At 41.0% G+C, this 14944-nt stretch overlaps 1 protein-coding gene across 3 annotated transcripts in view; it reads right to left on the reverse strand.

The window, feature by feature from the left end:
- BTBD8 (BTB domain containing 8) overlaps positions 1-14944 on the reverse strand; it is a 51882-nt gene that overhangs the window by 24984 nt on the left and 11954 nt on the right. For 2 of the 3 annotated variants that reach the window (XM_039343512.1, XM_039343513.1), the window contains exons 3-7: positions 14505-14791; positions 10038-10140; positions 8657-8746; positions 2959-3039; positions 927-1023 (exon numbers count right to left, since the gene is read on the reverse strand). In XM_039343512.1, coding sequence (XP_039199446.1) covers positions 927-1023; positions 2959-3039; positions 8657-8746; positions 10038-10140; positions 14505-14791 — 658 coding nt within the window. Of the gene's footprint in view, positions 1-926; positions 1024-2958; positions 3040-8656; positions 8747-10037; positions 10141-14504; positions 14792-14944 lie in introns of those variants that run through there. The other variant, XM_039343514.1, reaches the window with a different exon arrangement.

Genomic DNA, 14944 nt, shown 5'->3' on the forward strand with positions numbered 1-14944 from the left:
CTAAACTCATTTGTGACTTTCCCTGCTGGCTTCCCACAAGCAAAGTCAAAGGGGAAGCCAGCCGGAAAGATTGCAAGTTGGTCCAGTAAGTTGCTTGCACACAACAGCAGCCACACCCTAGCTGCCACCATGCTTGTGCTGCACCAACCACCCATGCACCATCCCACTTGGCAGCAGCCGCCCGTAACCCTTCTTCACACCACATTCTCAAACTGTTACACACTGTAATGTAATTTAACATTTGGATGAAAAATTCCTTGCAATGACCATTTATTTAAAACAGTTCATCTCCTTTTTCAATATTGCTTAAGGCAATTCAATCAATCAGAATGGAGCTGGAAGGGACCTTGGAGGTCTTCTAGTCCAGCCCCCTGCTCAGGCAGGAGTCCCTATATATCATTTCAGACAAGTGGTTGTCCAGTCTCTTCTTAAAAATCTCGAGTGATGAAGCACCTACAACGTCTAAAGGGAAGCTGTTCCACTGGTTAATTGTCCTCACTATTAGGAAGTTTCTCCTTAATTCCAGATTGCTTCTCTCCTTGATTAGTTTCCATCCACTGTTTCTTGTCCTGCCCTCTGGTGCTTTGGAAAATAAATTGACCCTCTCCTCTTTGTGGCAGCCTCTCAAATACTGGACTACTGCTATCATGTCACCCCTAGTCCTTCTTTTTTCTAGACTGGCCATTCCCAAATCCTGCAACCATTCTTCATATGTTTTAGTCTCCAGGCCTTTTAATCATCTTAGTTGCTCTTCTTTGCACTTTTTCCAAAGTCTCAACATCTTTTTTGTAATATGGTGACCAAAATTGTATGTAGTATTCCAGGTGTGTTCTTACTAAGGCTTTATAAAGTAAAACTTGTAATATTTGATTTACCTCTTATCAACACAGTATCAAGATAAACAGATAAACAGGTAAATTAAATACCTTTTGAAAGAAGTTGCAGTAGTCTCTTTTCAGAATGTATACAGCTATTTCTCTTAACCCTTCTAATCCATACATGTCTGCAATGCTTAGTATACATCTAAAGCGAAAGCAATAATGAAAATTAACCATAAAAGCATCTAACATAGTTACTGGAAGCCCATAATGGATTTATTCCATAATAGTTTACATCTAGGCCAGGATAATATGGTAATGCTTCCAGGCAAGCATAATTCATTCCAATTTTTGAAAGGCCAGTAAAGTAATATTTTTAAGGAAAGTTCTATTCCAACAATAACTATAAAAATAATGTTTGCAATTAATAATTCAAATTAATAATTAATGTTGCAAACATGAGGTGACAAGTCTTGATACCTTACATACAAAAGCAACAGTGTTGGGATATGCATGGAAATGTAACTAAAAATTCAAACCATATTTATTCATCTATAGTTATGTATTTTAAAAAGTAATACATTTTAAAAACTAATCCCTAGTGCTTCTTTTTTTATTTCACACTGGTTGCCATTCTGAATAAGCCAGTTTTGAATTACTTAAACAGTGTTGCTAATATATCTTGCTTTCGGAAATAAAATTAAAACAGTTAAAAATCCTTGCGCTATTGGTAAAGATTATAACTATTATAAACTCTTAAGTTATATAGTTTGTCTTTAATAAACCATACAAAAAGAAAAAAAGAAAGTCAGAATTCAGAAGAAAGTTATTGATTCACAGGCAGATGAAAACAATTTAGTTCAGCATCTTAGTTCCCACAATCCCATAGCATTTGGCTAAGCAATGTCTACAACCAGAACATGATACATTCCCCCAAGCAACCAGTATTTAAAAATGCAGTAAAATTAGACAGATTTTACTTTTTTCAAATTGAACCTTATTTTTCATATTTATTAAAGTATTATGTCCTAGTTTGCTAAAGACTGGGACAAGGCTTGACTATTTTATCCCTAACATATTTAGAGTTTATCTTTTCATAGGTCTAGTTAAAATCTTCTCTGGACTGGTATAGTTGTCATCTTTCTTCTATTTAATCTGTTGGGTTGCAACAGGGGTCTTCAAACTTGGCCCTTTTATGTCTTGTGGACTTCAACTCCCAGAATTCCTCAGCCAGGCATGCTGGCTGAGGAATTCTGGAAGTTGAAGTCCACATTACAAAAGGGCCTAGTTTGAAGACCCCTGGGTTGGAATAATACAAAATAATCACCTTCTCTTTTATTGAAACAATCACCTTATCCCAGAGTAGAAAACTTAATGCTTCCAAATGATCAGAGTATACTTCCTGCAATTGTCTGCCACTAATCAAACTGGCTGGTGCTGATAGGATCTGAAATGTAAAATCTTTGAAGAATACCAGATTGCTTAATCTAGTTAGCCTTCCTATTACCAAAGCAAGACTTCAATATCTCAAAGTAAGGTTAAGCTGGGATTTATTAGGTATAGTTCCTTAATTAGATTGAAGCAGGTTACAGTAAAGTCTGGTTAAGAGAGATAAGAGTAAACTTAGTTATTTAATTGTAGTTTATCAATGACATTAGATTTCACAAAGACTGGAATTAGGGAAAATTCACTCTTGAGATGGGATATCAGAGAGTTTAGGAAGGAATCATACAATCATATATTCTGCTTAAAATCCCTTAACTACCAGTAGTAGCTAGGACTTGGAAGTAAGGATGTTTGCATGCCTGCTTATTAACCCATAAACCAAACAAACCACAACATAACTTATTGCACTGTGTGAACCCATTCAGCAAATTGCTGCAATAAATTGAAACATTCCAGCAAGCATTTTCTATCTGTGTAATAACTACTTAGCCTATGAATACTAAGAATAATGATCTCAAAAACATGAATACTATTATTTTTGTGCTAAAATACAGATTACACATTGCAAGGATAATTATTTCTGCCACTACTTCATTTTTGGTTCTTAAGATGCAATTTCTACTTAAACACAGAGTGATAAGAGTTGGGAAATAGGCAGGGAATGTTATTAAGAACAACATGACTTGACACATACCCAGCATTTACATTTTTAGGGAACTCCAGAACTGCTCCATAGATAAAATGCAGGATGACAGTCATTTCTGCATGACTTATGCTACAAAACCAGAAGAAAAATCAGTTACACAAATGAGAATCTGAAGACTATAATACGAGTCTTCACATTTATTACATCCCATTTAACTCATCAAAAACTAGCAACCTAATTGTATTGTGTGACACTTAAAAGATTAGAGGCGTAGGGGAGATCAGGTTCTTGACTAACCTTAGCCACGGGGTGATTTTGAGCCATTCTCCCTCAGCCCTGTTCACTGGGTTATTGTTGGTTAAGATGACAAGCAGAAAACAACTATACTAAAATAATTGCAAATCTACTTCAAGGTAAAACCCCATCACTAAAATTTTACATAATAAGCTTGTCTCCCAAACTGCCAAAAGATCTCTGTTTTGAAAAAAACCTAACAATCTATCCCTCCACTAAAATCTATCTGATACCTTCTGAATGGGGTAGGTGGCCTTCAAAAGAAGTGTTATCAGAATTTTATTCTCCTGAGGTTCAGCTGTTCATCTCTTGAACATAAGAGACTTGTGCGCCTTCTGAAGTATTTGTAGCAAAATCCTCTATAATAGTGTTTCTCAACCTTGACAATTTTAAGGCATGTGGACTTCAACTCCCAGAATTCCACAGCCAGCAATGTGGAGCCTGGTACCCCCTCTGCTGAGTGCAATAGCAAAAGTAGGGGGGGGCAGGACTTACCCTTGGGCTTGGTCTGTATGGAAAGCGAGTCCGGTCAGGAAGGGAGAAGGCTGGTGAGGGTGGGGGTACTCCGGGGAGGAGAGAAGGTCGGAGCATCCCGGTCATGACTGGGATGGGCAGATATGGCGGGAGCCGAGGGGCAGGCCATCTTTGGGGAACGAGGACTTGCTATGTTAGAGCGATTCCTTGTTCCGGCCCCTCAAAAGGCTCATCCTGTAGTACTGTTGACAGGGGAGTACAGGGCCCTAATTGTAGGCTGCTATTGCTTAATGCCAGGTCCATTGTCAGCAAAGCCACCCTTGTCCGTGATTTAATATTGGACAGCGGGGCGGACCTGGCATGTATAACCGAAACCTGGCTGGGCCCTGAGGGGGGTGTTTCCCTCTCGGAGATGTGCCCGGACGGGTTTGTGGTGCTTCATCAGCCTCGACATCAGGGCAGGGGTGGGGGAGTGGCAGTCATCGCTCGGAAGTCCTTGAGTCCTCGTGGGATTCCTGCCCCGGAGGTTGTTGGGTGTGAGTCCCTCCTATTGAAGTTGGGTTCACGGGTTCAGTTGGGCTTGCTGCTGACGTACCTACCTCCCAGCTGCGTTGCAACAGCCCTGCCTGCGTTGCTGGAGTCAGTAGCCGGGTTGGCGGTGGAGTTCCCCAGACTTATAGTACTGGGGGACTTTAACCTACCATCACTCGGCGATCGCTCAGAGGCGGCGCAGGAGTTCATGGCTTCCATGGCAACCATGGACCTGACCCAGGTAATTCAGGATCCAACTCATAGGGGTGGTCACACACTCGACCTTGTGTTTCTCTCGGGGCAATGGAGACATGATCTGGAATTAAGGGGAATAAAGATCTCGCCCTTGTCATGGACAGATCATTTCCTATTGAGGCTGGACTTCAGAGCATCACTCCCCCATCGCAGGGAGAGGGAGCCGACTAGGTGGTTCCGCCCCAGGCGCCTAATGGACCCAGATCGGTTCCAGGAGGAGCTTGGGGAAATACCTGACTCCCTTGTCCACAACTCGTCTGGGTCCCTGGTTGCGGTCTGGAATGAGGTGGCATCCGGGGCCCTGGATCGAATTGCGCCTTTGCGACCTCTCTGTGGTGGTGGTCCCCGCAGGGCGCCTTGGTTTACTGAGGAGCTCCGGGAGATGAAGCGCCACAAGAGACGTCTAGAGCGACGTTGGAGGGCCAGTAACTCTGAATCTGACCGATCACTATTAAGAGCCTATCTTAGGACTTATTTAGTGGCGATAAGGGCGGCAAAGCGTGTTCACTTTTCCGCACTTATTGCGTCCGCAGAATCTTGCCCGGCCGCCTTGTTTAGGGTGACCCGCTCCCTTCTTAAGGTGGAGGAGGCGGAGGAACCCTTGCAGGGGAGAGCTGAGGAGTTTGTTCAGTTTCTTTCGGACAAAATCGCTCAGATTCAGAGAGACCTGGACTCCGACTGGGCAGTGCCAGCCGAGTTGCCAGGGGCTGGTCTTAGTCATGTTATCTGGAGCGAGTTTGAGCCTGTGACCCCTGATGAAGTGGACAAGGCCGTGAGGGCAATGAATGCCGCCACCTGTTTATTGGACCCGTGCCCCTCCTAGCTGGTTTCTGCCAGTAGGGAGGTGACACGAGGCTGGCTCTAGGCGATAATCAATGCTTCCTTGATGGAGGGGTCTTTCCCGCAACCTTTAAAGGAAGCGGTGGTGAGGCCCCTCCTCAAGAAGCCTTCCCTGGACCCAGCTGTTTTGAAGAACTTTCGTCCCGTCTCCAACCTCCCCTTTGTGGGGAAGGTTGTAGAGAAGGTGGTGGCGTCTCAACTCTTGCGATCCTTGGATGAAACCAATTATCTGGACCCTTTTCAATCTGGTTTCAGGCCCGGCTACAGCACTGAGACTGCTTTGGTCGCACTGACCGATGACCTCTGGCGAGCCTGGGATAGGGGTTATTCCTCTATCCTGGTGCTTCTTGACCTCTCAGCGGCTTTCGATACCATCAACCATGGTATCCTTCTGCGTCATCTCGGAGAGGTGGGGGTGGGCGGCACCGTATTGCGGTGGTTCTCCTCCTACCTCTGACAGGTCGCAGTTGGTGTTGGCGGGCGGACAGATCGACCCCTAGGCGCCTCGATTATGGGGTGCCTCAGGGCTCGGTCCTGTCCCCCCTCCTTTTTAACATCTACATGAAACTGCTGGGTGAGATCATTCGGCGACACGGGGTGAGGTATCATCAGTACGCGGATGGTACCCAATTATATATCTCCACCCCGTGTCCTTTCAATGAAGCAGTCGACGTGATGTGCCGGTGCCTGGAAGATGTGAGGGTCTGGATGGGGGTGAACAGGCTTAGACTCAACCCTGACAAGACCGAGTGGCTCTGGGTCTTGCCTCCCAAAGGCCAACTGGATGGTCCATCTTTAGTCCTGGGGGGGGGGCAAATTTACCTCCCTCAGTGCAGGCACGCAACTTGGGTGTCCTCCTGGACTCACAGCTAAATTTGGAACAACATCTATCGGCTGTGGCCAGGGGGACCTTTGCACAGGTTCGCCTAGTGCACCAGTTGCGGCCTTATTTGGACCGGGAGGCTTTACTCACAGTCACTCATGCCCTTGTCACCTCAAGACTGGATTACTGTAACGCGCTCTACATGGGGCTACCCTTGAAGAGCGTTCGGAGGCTGCAGTTGGTTCAGAACGCAGCCGCGAGAGCGATTGTGGGCGCGCCAAGGTACGCCCACATGTCACCTATCCTCCGCGAGCTGCACTGGCTTCCTGTGGGTCTCCGGACGCAATTCAAGGTGTTGGTAATCACCTTCAAAGCCCTTCATGGCATAGGGCCAGGTTACTTACAGGACTGCATTCTGCCACACAGCTCCCAGAGACCGGTGAGGTCCCATAGATTGGGCCTCCTTCAGGTCCCGTCGGCCAGACAATGTCGGCTGGCGGGCCCTCGGGGAAGGGCCTTTTCTGTGGTGGCTCCGACCTGGTGGAATCAACTCCCCCCCCAGGTTCGAACTACTCCCACCCTGCCGGCCTTTAAGAAAGCTGTTAAAACTCTCCTGTTCCGGCAGGCCTGGGGCTGATGTCCCCGGGGGGACCGGGATATGATCGGACTCGCGGTATGACTGTATTATTTTATTATTTTATTGTTTTATGATTGTTTTTAACTTTGTACGCCGCCCTGAGTCCTTTGGGATTGGGCGGCATATAAATATTTGAAAATAAATAAATAAATAAATAAATATTGCAAAGTTACTCCATTTTGATCTTCCCTCCTTCCATCTCTTTATGATGCCTTTTGGGAAAGCTTTGGAGGCAGTATACTTCTGCCATGGCTATTTACAAATCGTCCTGCGTCCTTTTAGTAGAACCTCTTCTAGATTCCCCTTAGTTCCTTCTGTTCAAGATTCAGTTGTGATTCTGAAATTACTCCTGCTTTTCAAAGGTACAGCTTCCATAGTAACAACAACTATGATACTTATAACACATGGCCATTTCAAACATTAAATCTGAGTTTCCCAAAAAAAAGGGGGGGGGAATCTTTATTTTTACTTAAATAGCAAAATCAACACAGTTGCCTCACTATATATGGAAATAGAAGACAGCAATAAAAACAGCCAAAAGAAGCAGCACGGCTGCCTTGACAGCTGGTCTCTTAAATATCATTTTCATTATTTTGGGATAAGCCCTATGTACTCTGCTCTCAAGTGTTTATCAAAACTATACAAAAATTTGCAACAAGCAGGATGACATGAAACCAGCCATTTTTACTGTAGCTGCAGCACAGAGAAATTTCTAATATCCTCACAGTTACATCCAATAAATCCCACACATCAGGGGCCAATATTTTTGACACCAGGGATGTATTTCGGGGTAAGACAATTATTCCACAGACTTGGGGGGGGGGAGAGAGTAGCATGCAACCTAGATTCTTTGAATGTGCGGTTTAGAGAAGGGTTAGTGCTTCCATGAGAATCTAATGCCTGATGATCTGAGGTAGAGCTGAGGGGGTGATTCTAGCGCTGGGGAGTGGCTGCAAATACAGATGAAGCTTTGCTTGCTCACCCGCTTGTCACCTCCAATTGTGTGGCTTGGTTCCTAAAAGGCCACAGATCAGTACTGGTCCATGGCCTGGGGGTTGGGGAACCATGCCACGCAGTTTAAATTCGACTTACTCAAATGGAGTTTCTTAGACTAAAAACATATGTAGGGTAGCAACTTTACATAAGCATAACATTCTAAAAGCTACTCTGATATCCCATTCTTAATCCATCACCTAACCTTCTTCACACGACCCCATACAGTTCTGAAAAACTTGCTATGCTCATTGCTCTAAGTCAGTGGTTCTCAACCTGTGGGTCGGGACCCCATTTGGGGTCGAATGACCATTTCACGGGGCTCGCCAAACCATGCTGTCCGCCATTTTTTTCCCTTTTCCCTAGCTGTCCTACTCCCTCTTATTGGTGGCCACACCCACCTGGGGGTCACCACAACATGGGGAACTGTATTATGGGGTCACGGCATTAGAAAGGTTGAGGATCACTGCTCTAAGTCATCCCACAGTACGACTCAGTGTGTGAATTCAGTCAGCTGTGGTTTATTCAACAATGATGGTTAAGCAAACCACCAAAATTGAAACCAAGAAGTCTTTACACTTATTAATAGACAAAATATTGCTGCATCTGCCACTGGAAAAGAGAACAATGAAAAAAAGATGCAATCGCAGTTAAATGCCAACCAGACTGCATTTTAGCACAGAATGCTATTTTTATTTTTTTTAGACACCAGTTTTGCAAAACAATTGCTGACTGAATTCAGTGATAATTCTTACTCGGAACTCGTGCTCAAATGTATTCATCAAATATTATATCAAGCAGACTTAATATGAATTCTTTTACAGGGAGCTTGACTTTTTAAAATTTGCAGTGGTTTTAAATTGCCTTTTCCCACATGATTTGTGAACAGGTCAGCTTACCCTTGAAGAGTGATGTGCTCTTGAGAGCTTTCTGCCCAGCTCCCATTCAGCATAGCAGAAAAATAACTAGATCTGGCACAAAGAATAGCCCTGTGAGAAAGAGAAAGAAATACAAACTATGTTACTCAATAGAAATATTTATTTTAGAAGAATACCTACACACTATCGAAATTCAATGTTCTTGACATGCTAATGTATATTTGTTCACTCTCTACAATTTTTTCTAATATCTCTGGCATTTAATCCAATTTGGTAAAGAAAAATTAGGAAAACTCTCTTCTTGAAATACCTCCAGTTAAAACATTTTATTACAGTGCACACATACACACCACATACCTGGTGAGGGAAATCTCAAATTGCTTTGAATACATTTTACTAGTGCTTTCATGTATTTGTCCACAGAAGATACATTCTTTTGACAGTGGGTTTACAATTTAACATTAATTCAGATATGATTATACTCTGTTCTATTCTATTCTATTCTATTCTATTCTATTCTATTCTATTCTATTCTATTCTATTCTATTCTATTGTGAATTTGCTGGCAGGTTTGTATTCACTTAATCCCTCCTCCTTTTCTTCCTGTCACTTATGATTTGATAAAGTTTCCTGGTTTTATTCTTAGCAAGTAAAAAGAAAAAAGGTAGTATTCAGTTTTAGCTTGGCAATAGGATGCTACTGAGTGAACAACATGCTGGCTTATTAACAGTGAACCAAAGTTCTCAAAAAAATTATAGGTTACTGGAATGGGCAAAAAAGGTGACTATTTCTCTAAAGTTTTAAACACGCAATGTTTAGCACGCAACAAATTTATATGTTGTCTCTTCTAAACAGCTTTGGCTTTCTTTCCTGTCTCTTATTTATGCCATGGGCTTCAACAGTTCTTTGACATATCAACAACAACAAAAATAAATAAATCCAGATGTAGGTGTTGGAGGTATCTGTGTAGTTTCTTATTTTTCTTATGCATGGGTGGTGATATGTTCTACATTTTGTGTCGTGAAAGCTCTCTAAAGAGTTCATGGCTCAAGCTACTGTACTTCAAAGGTTTGGATGCTATGTTCCTCTTTAAGCAAGACATTTTAAATTGTTGATGGATCAATGAATAACTGATTTTACTTTTACAATCTTTATAAAGGCTATACGAGCATACATTATCAAAACACGTACAAGAAACAGTATCTCATAGAGGCAGGAAGCACCACACGCACCCGTGCACAAAATCCTCATCAATAAATATCAGAACTAGAAGACATAACAATGTTTTTCAGCGTTACACAAATGCAGTTAAGTTTTTAGTACACAGCACATAGGCGTATAAAATGTCTCCCTGTCTAGTCCCTCCTTCTCCCTCTTACCACAAAATCTTTAAGGACAGTACCTGTGCACTTCAAATGGTTTTCCATCAATCCAAATATTAATATCTGAAAACCAAGAATTCTGGTAGAGCACCAACAAGTCTTTTCCTAAGCCAGATGCGATTTCTGTTTTGGAATCAAGTAGACAACAAGGAGAAAAAAAGTCTTCCTAATATATTTTTACATGTATTGAAATTCAAGCATTAATAGGCGAAAACATTTTTAAGATGAAATATATATATTACAAATGCTTAATTTTTATTATATGCGGGAGCCATAACTTAGCAGTGTTCACGTTATATACAAAATACTATGAAATTCAAAAATGGCCAAGAGAAATAAGACTCTGAATCATGTTACTGTGGCAGTCTTTTTAAACTTGTCACCTTTAAAATAGGTTAAAGTTCTCATTATAACAAGAAACTACAGAAAAATATTTGTTTTGTACTGGGATTGACAGTACAAAACAACTGAGAGCACCAATTTGGGTAAAGATTCACAATTGTATAAAATATTCTGCTTTGCAATAGTGGAAATTCCTATTTAGTTTTCTACCTGCTTTCATGTTCTTCTTTAGCAACAGTGATATAACACTTACGAGTGTTATACGAGTACAGTTGTTTTTCTTTCTTTTGATTTGCCTTTTATGATATGAAAATTCTTAATAAATATCAAGAAAAGAAAAAGGCGTTCCTTTCAATACACCAGCAAAAAAAAAAAAACCCTTTCCTGTTCTGCTTTTTAGGATTGGAAAAAATATATATTCCATTGAGCTCATACTATCTATGAGACAAGGAATAAATAATTGTTTCATCTAGACTGCAATATTCTCTCTTTGGGTAGAAGGAAGAAATTCTATGCCCTGAAATTCGTAATTATTTAGAATTAAGCTCTGGAATCTAAATTGTAATTGGAGCAACACAGCAGTCTTAGATGTTAAAACACAGACATTAGGATACTATATTTGTCTTTATATATTCAAGTATTAAATATAGGAGGTTTTTGACTTTCAAATAAAATGGATTTTCAGCATAGAATAAAGGAAGAAGGGTCATGTCTGATGTCTAGGCATGTCTCCACTGGGAATCCTTTTAGAAATAACAATCTTATCATCTTCTAAATTTTTAATTACAATTTTTTTTCTTCACTTTCACAGTGACCCTTTGTGGATTATTTTTCCCCATACCATAGTCATGGGTTTTATTTTTATGTTATTATAGGTTTTGCTTTTACATATAATCCTTTTTTTTCTTCAAGTTGGTTACTTTGATAAAAATAAGTTTCATTTTTAAAAAAATGACATAATCTTAGTTAATATATGAATCAAAAGATATTAATGATTTATAGATAAGTTGGTCGAGAATTACAATATCTAGAAAAAGCATCAGTGTTATTTGGTGAGGAATATCGAAGTGGTGCATGATGGCATTTTAATGCATTATTATTAGATGATTTTAAATTCTGGATTACCAACATGAAGTTTCATTATTTTTTCATTAAATAAATGGTCAAAAAGTGTGAGGATTATTTGAGTCATTTAAAGTTTTTATAGAGGTTATGACCATACTATATACAGTATCCTGAAGATGAAACTTAAAGGTCTGAATAAGGAATCATATTTAGAAGCTGTATGATGCTTTACAATCTGTTAACTTGTTGGCTTCTTGACTGACAAGAATAATACATATGATCGCATTCAAATAAATGTAACTGACTCTCCAAAGTCTATACTTGTCATTATAGTATTTTTAATTAAGGTATGTACATTTTGAGGCATAACGGTGTTGCCCTCTTAATAACACTATGGTATTGTGTAACATAACTTTTGTAGACACTGCAAACCAAAAAATGCACGTGATTTGCTTCATTAGGCTGTTCGCTTTATTACGGTAGTCTGAAAAGGATCCGTAATATTTCTGAGATATACCTGTAAGTGTGGAGACACCATTCAAGCAGCTATTATTTATTTTGTGAACAAAATAGATCTTTGTGAGATTTTTGTTTTCATTCAAGGTTTAATCACCGTTTCCAACATTGCAAAAGACATTTTATGAAACTTGCCTCCAGAAGCGGTGAATGCTCCAACACTGGAAGTTTTTAAGAAGAGACTGGACAACCATTTGTCTGAAATAGTATAGAGTTTCCTGCCTCAGCAGGGGGTTGAACTAGAAGACCTCCAAGGTCCCTTCCGACTGTATTATTCTATTCTATTCTATTGTAAATTTGGAAAGACCACTAGGGTAATTGGTTTTTTACATAATGGTATAAAAGCCACAGAGATCTTGGTTCCCATAAAATTATTTTGAAAAGACCTTGTGTATCGTTTTATCAGGCTTATATAACTGAATTTTAAAAGGAACTCTTCAGGGCATGAATATTACAGAAGGTATGAATATCAATAATTAATCCTGCATAATTCATCTTTATGAAAGAATGCCAAGCTTCTGGTAACGTTAAAATACTGGTAGATATTTTAACAGTATATTCTGGAAGACCTAAAACAGCCATAGTGGCTTCCTTAGACACAGAAAAAGCTTTTGATATAGTGCAAAATAAAGTTTAGAAATAAATTATGAACCAAAAAAGATTTCCACAAAATTTTATTTCTTGGGATCCAATCGTTCTGCAAGAATGCATTACTAGTGGAGATAATTACTCCTCCCATCTGTTGACTTTTATATTGTACTAGAATGAAAATTATATTGATAATATGCTATTATGGACTCCATTAGAAAAGTTATTATTTGGCATCTTCGAAATCTTGGCATGACCTTGGTTCTAAATACTAGGCACTCAGTTGCATTACCAGAATTGAAGGCAGTTATGTACCTGGCTTTTGGCAATTAAATTACAATTTGATTCTTGTGGTAATGAAAAATTGACCTTTCAGACAAATCCTTATTTTAAAATTTAAAATCCTCCCACAGTCCCACTGTACTCAAGTCATACCAGACACATATCCCCATATACTAGTCTGCATCCTTTCTTACCTGTGCCATCCCTCTCACACAGTCACACCCTTTCCTTGACCCATGCCTCATGCATCTCCTTGCATCCTTCCTGATTCATGCAGTGTCTCTTGCACATCACCCCCCACCCTCATGCATACTCCCTGACCTGTACCTCTTATGCATCCTCACATACTCTTCCCTGTAAAATAAACACTTGGTTTTGAAACGGATGAAAAATGCTAAACAATGTTCCTCCAGCAAGGCAAATGGAATTAAAAAGTGATGAAATGGTTTGAGATCAAACTGAAGTGCGGAAACATTGGAAGGAGTATTTTGGAGATTAGTATGTCAAAGAATATTTGGGGTGATGTTGGAATTGTGCTGGTTGAGGACATGAATATGGATGCCCTCAACTATGGGGACAATGGCATATTGTTGGCTGAGAACCCAAATAATTTCCAGTGAATGTTAGATCTGTGCAGGAGCCTGGATCTGAAAATTACTGTACTCACTTTGCAACAGAAATTTTAGGCTCAATTGTGGTTGTAAATTGAGGACTACCTGTAGCATATGGTGTTTAGTAAGGAATGTTTGTTGAAGAAAGTGAAAATAGCTGTACATTAGAGCAGGGGTCCCCTATTGGCCACCGGGAGCGTGAGTGGCTGGCTGTGAAGGCATTTGCCCATGGGAGGACAGCCCCACTCGTGTGTCATTATGAGCATCATGGGCGTTTGTGGTCCCACTAGTGCAAACATCACTGCAAGTGTAGCGGGCATTTACAGGGGGCTCTTGCACGAGCATTGCCCAGAGCATCATGGGTATTCGCAGCCCGATTTGCATGAGCATTGCCACAAGCATCACTGTCATTTGCCGCCCCACTCGCATGAAGGTTGCCGTGTCATGGGCGTTTGCGGTCCCACTAATGTGTTCACCACCCACAAAACTTTTCCTTCTTTCCCCCCTTCCCCCGCTCCAGGTTGCTAATCCTGAAAGGTCAGGGAACTCTGCATTACAGAGTACTTTTTCCAACTTTGTTATTAGGAAGATTCTTGCACTGGGTGGGACATTGAACTGGAAGATCTCCAAAGTCCTTTTCAAACCTATGATTTTGGGCTTCAGAGTACATATTGGAACTCTTCTTTTACTTAATAGGCTAGAGCAGGGGTCCCCAACCCCGGTCCATGGACCAGCACCAGGCTGCGGCATGCCAGAAACCGGGCCGCGCAAACAAGCAAAGCCCCATTCGTGGGATACAGGCAGTACATGAAACCATGCCCCCTCCGGTCCGCAGAAAAACCTCTCTCCACGGAACCAGTCCCTGGTGCTCAAAAGATTGGAGGCCTCTGGGCTAGAATAAGGACTGTTGAACTCCCCAAAGTCTAGTCTAACACAAGCCTCATTTACTCAGAAGTCAGGTTACAGTCATGAATTATTCATCTCCTTATTGCGTGTGGAATAGCTGTAAATTTTGTTTGAGGCAGTGAACAAACCAAAACTGATATCTTAGATAACAATTCACACATTATATTTTAATCTCACCTGACATTGTTACCTCACCCTCAGCATCAACAGCTTCTGTTGGCATGTCACTAGCAGCGATAGAAGGTGCAGCGCATTCGGTTTCTACAGCTGTCTTGCAGAATATCCAGTGACGGTCAGGTGTCCTTTCATGGTTTCCCAGCCTCTGCCCTGTACATATTTGATCATTGCGTAGACCGCCAACTTTTAGCTTTTCATTTTTTTCCGCTAATTCAGGAGTCGAAACTTTTTTCTTTAGAATCTCTTGTTCTTCCTCTGTAATGCTTCTGTCAGATGAATATGCAGCCCTAGGAACAGAATGTGTCAGGCTCCAATCCATTTGAACAATGTTTTGGAAATAGCCTCCATTAATCTTAAGAGGGATTTTGCTTTCTTTCCAATTACAACTACATAACATGACTTCACTGTGCAAATACAATATTGAACACTGCATAATTCAA

Source organism: Crotalus tigris, unplaced genomic scaffold, assembly GCF_016545835.1.
Source record: "Crotalus tigris isolate CLP2741 ecotype Arizona unplaced genomic scaffold, ASM1654583v1 scf7180000017857.1083437, whole genome shotgun sequence".
NCBI lineage: Eukaryota > Metazoa > Chordata > Lepidosauria > Squamata > Viperidae > Crotalus > Crotalus tigris.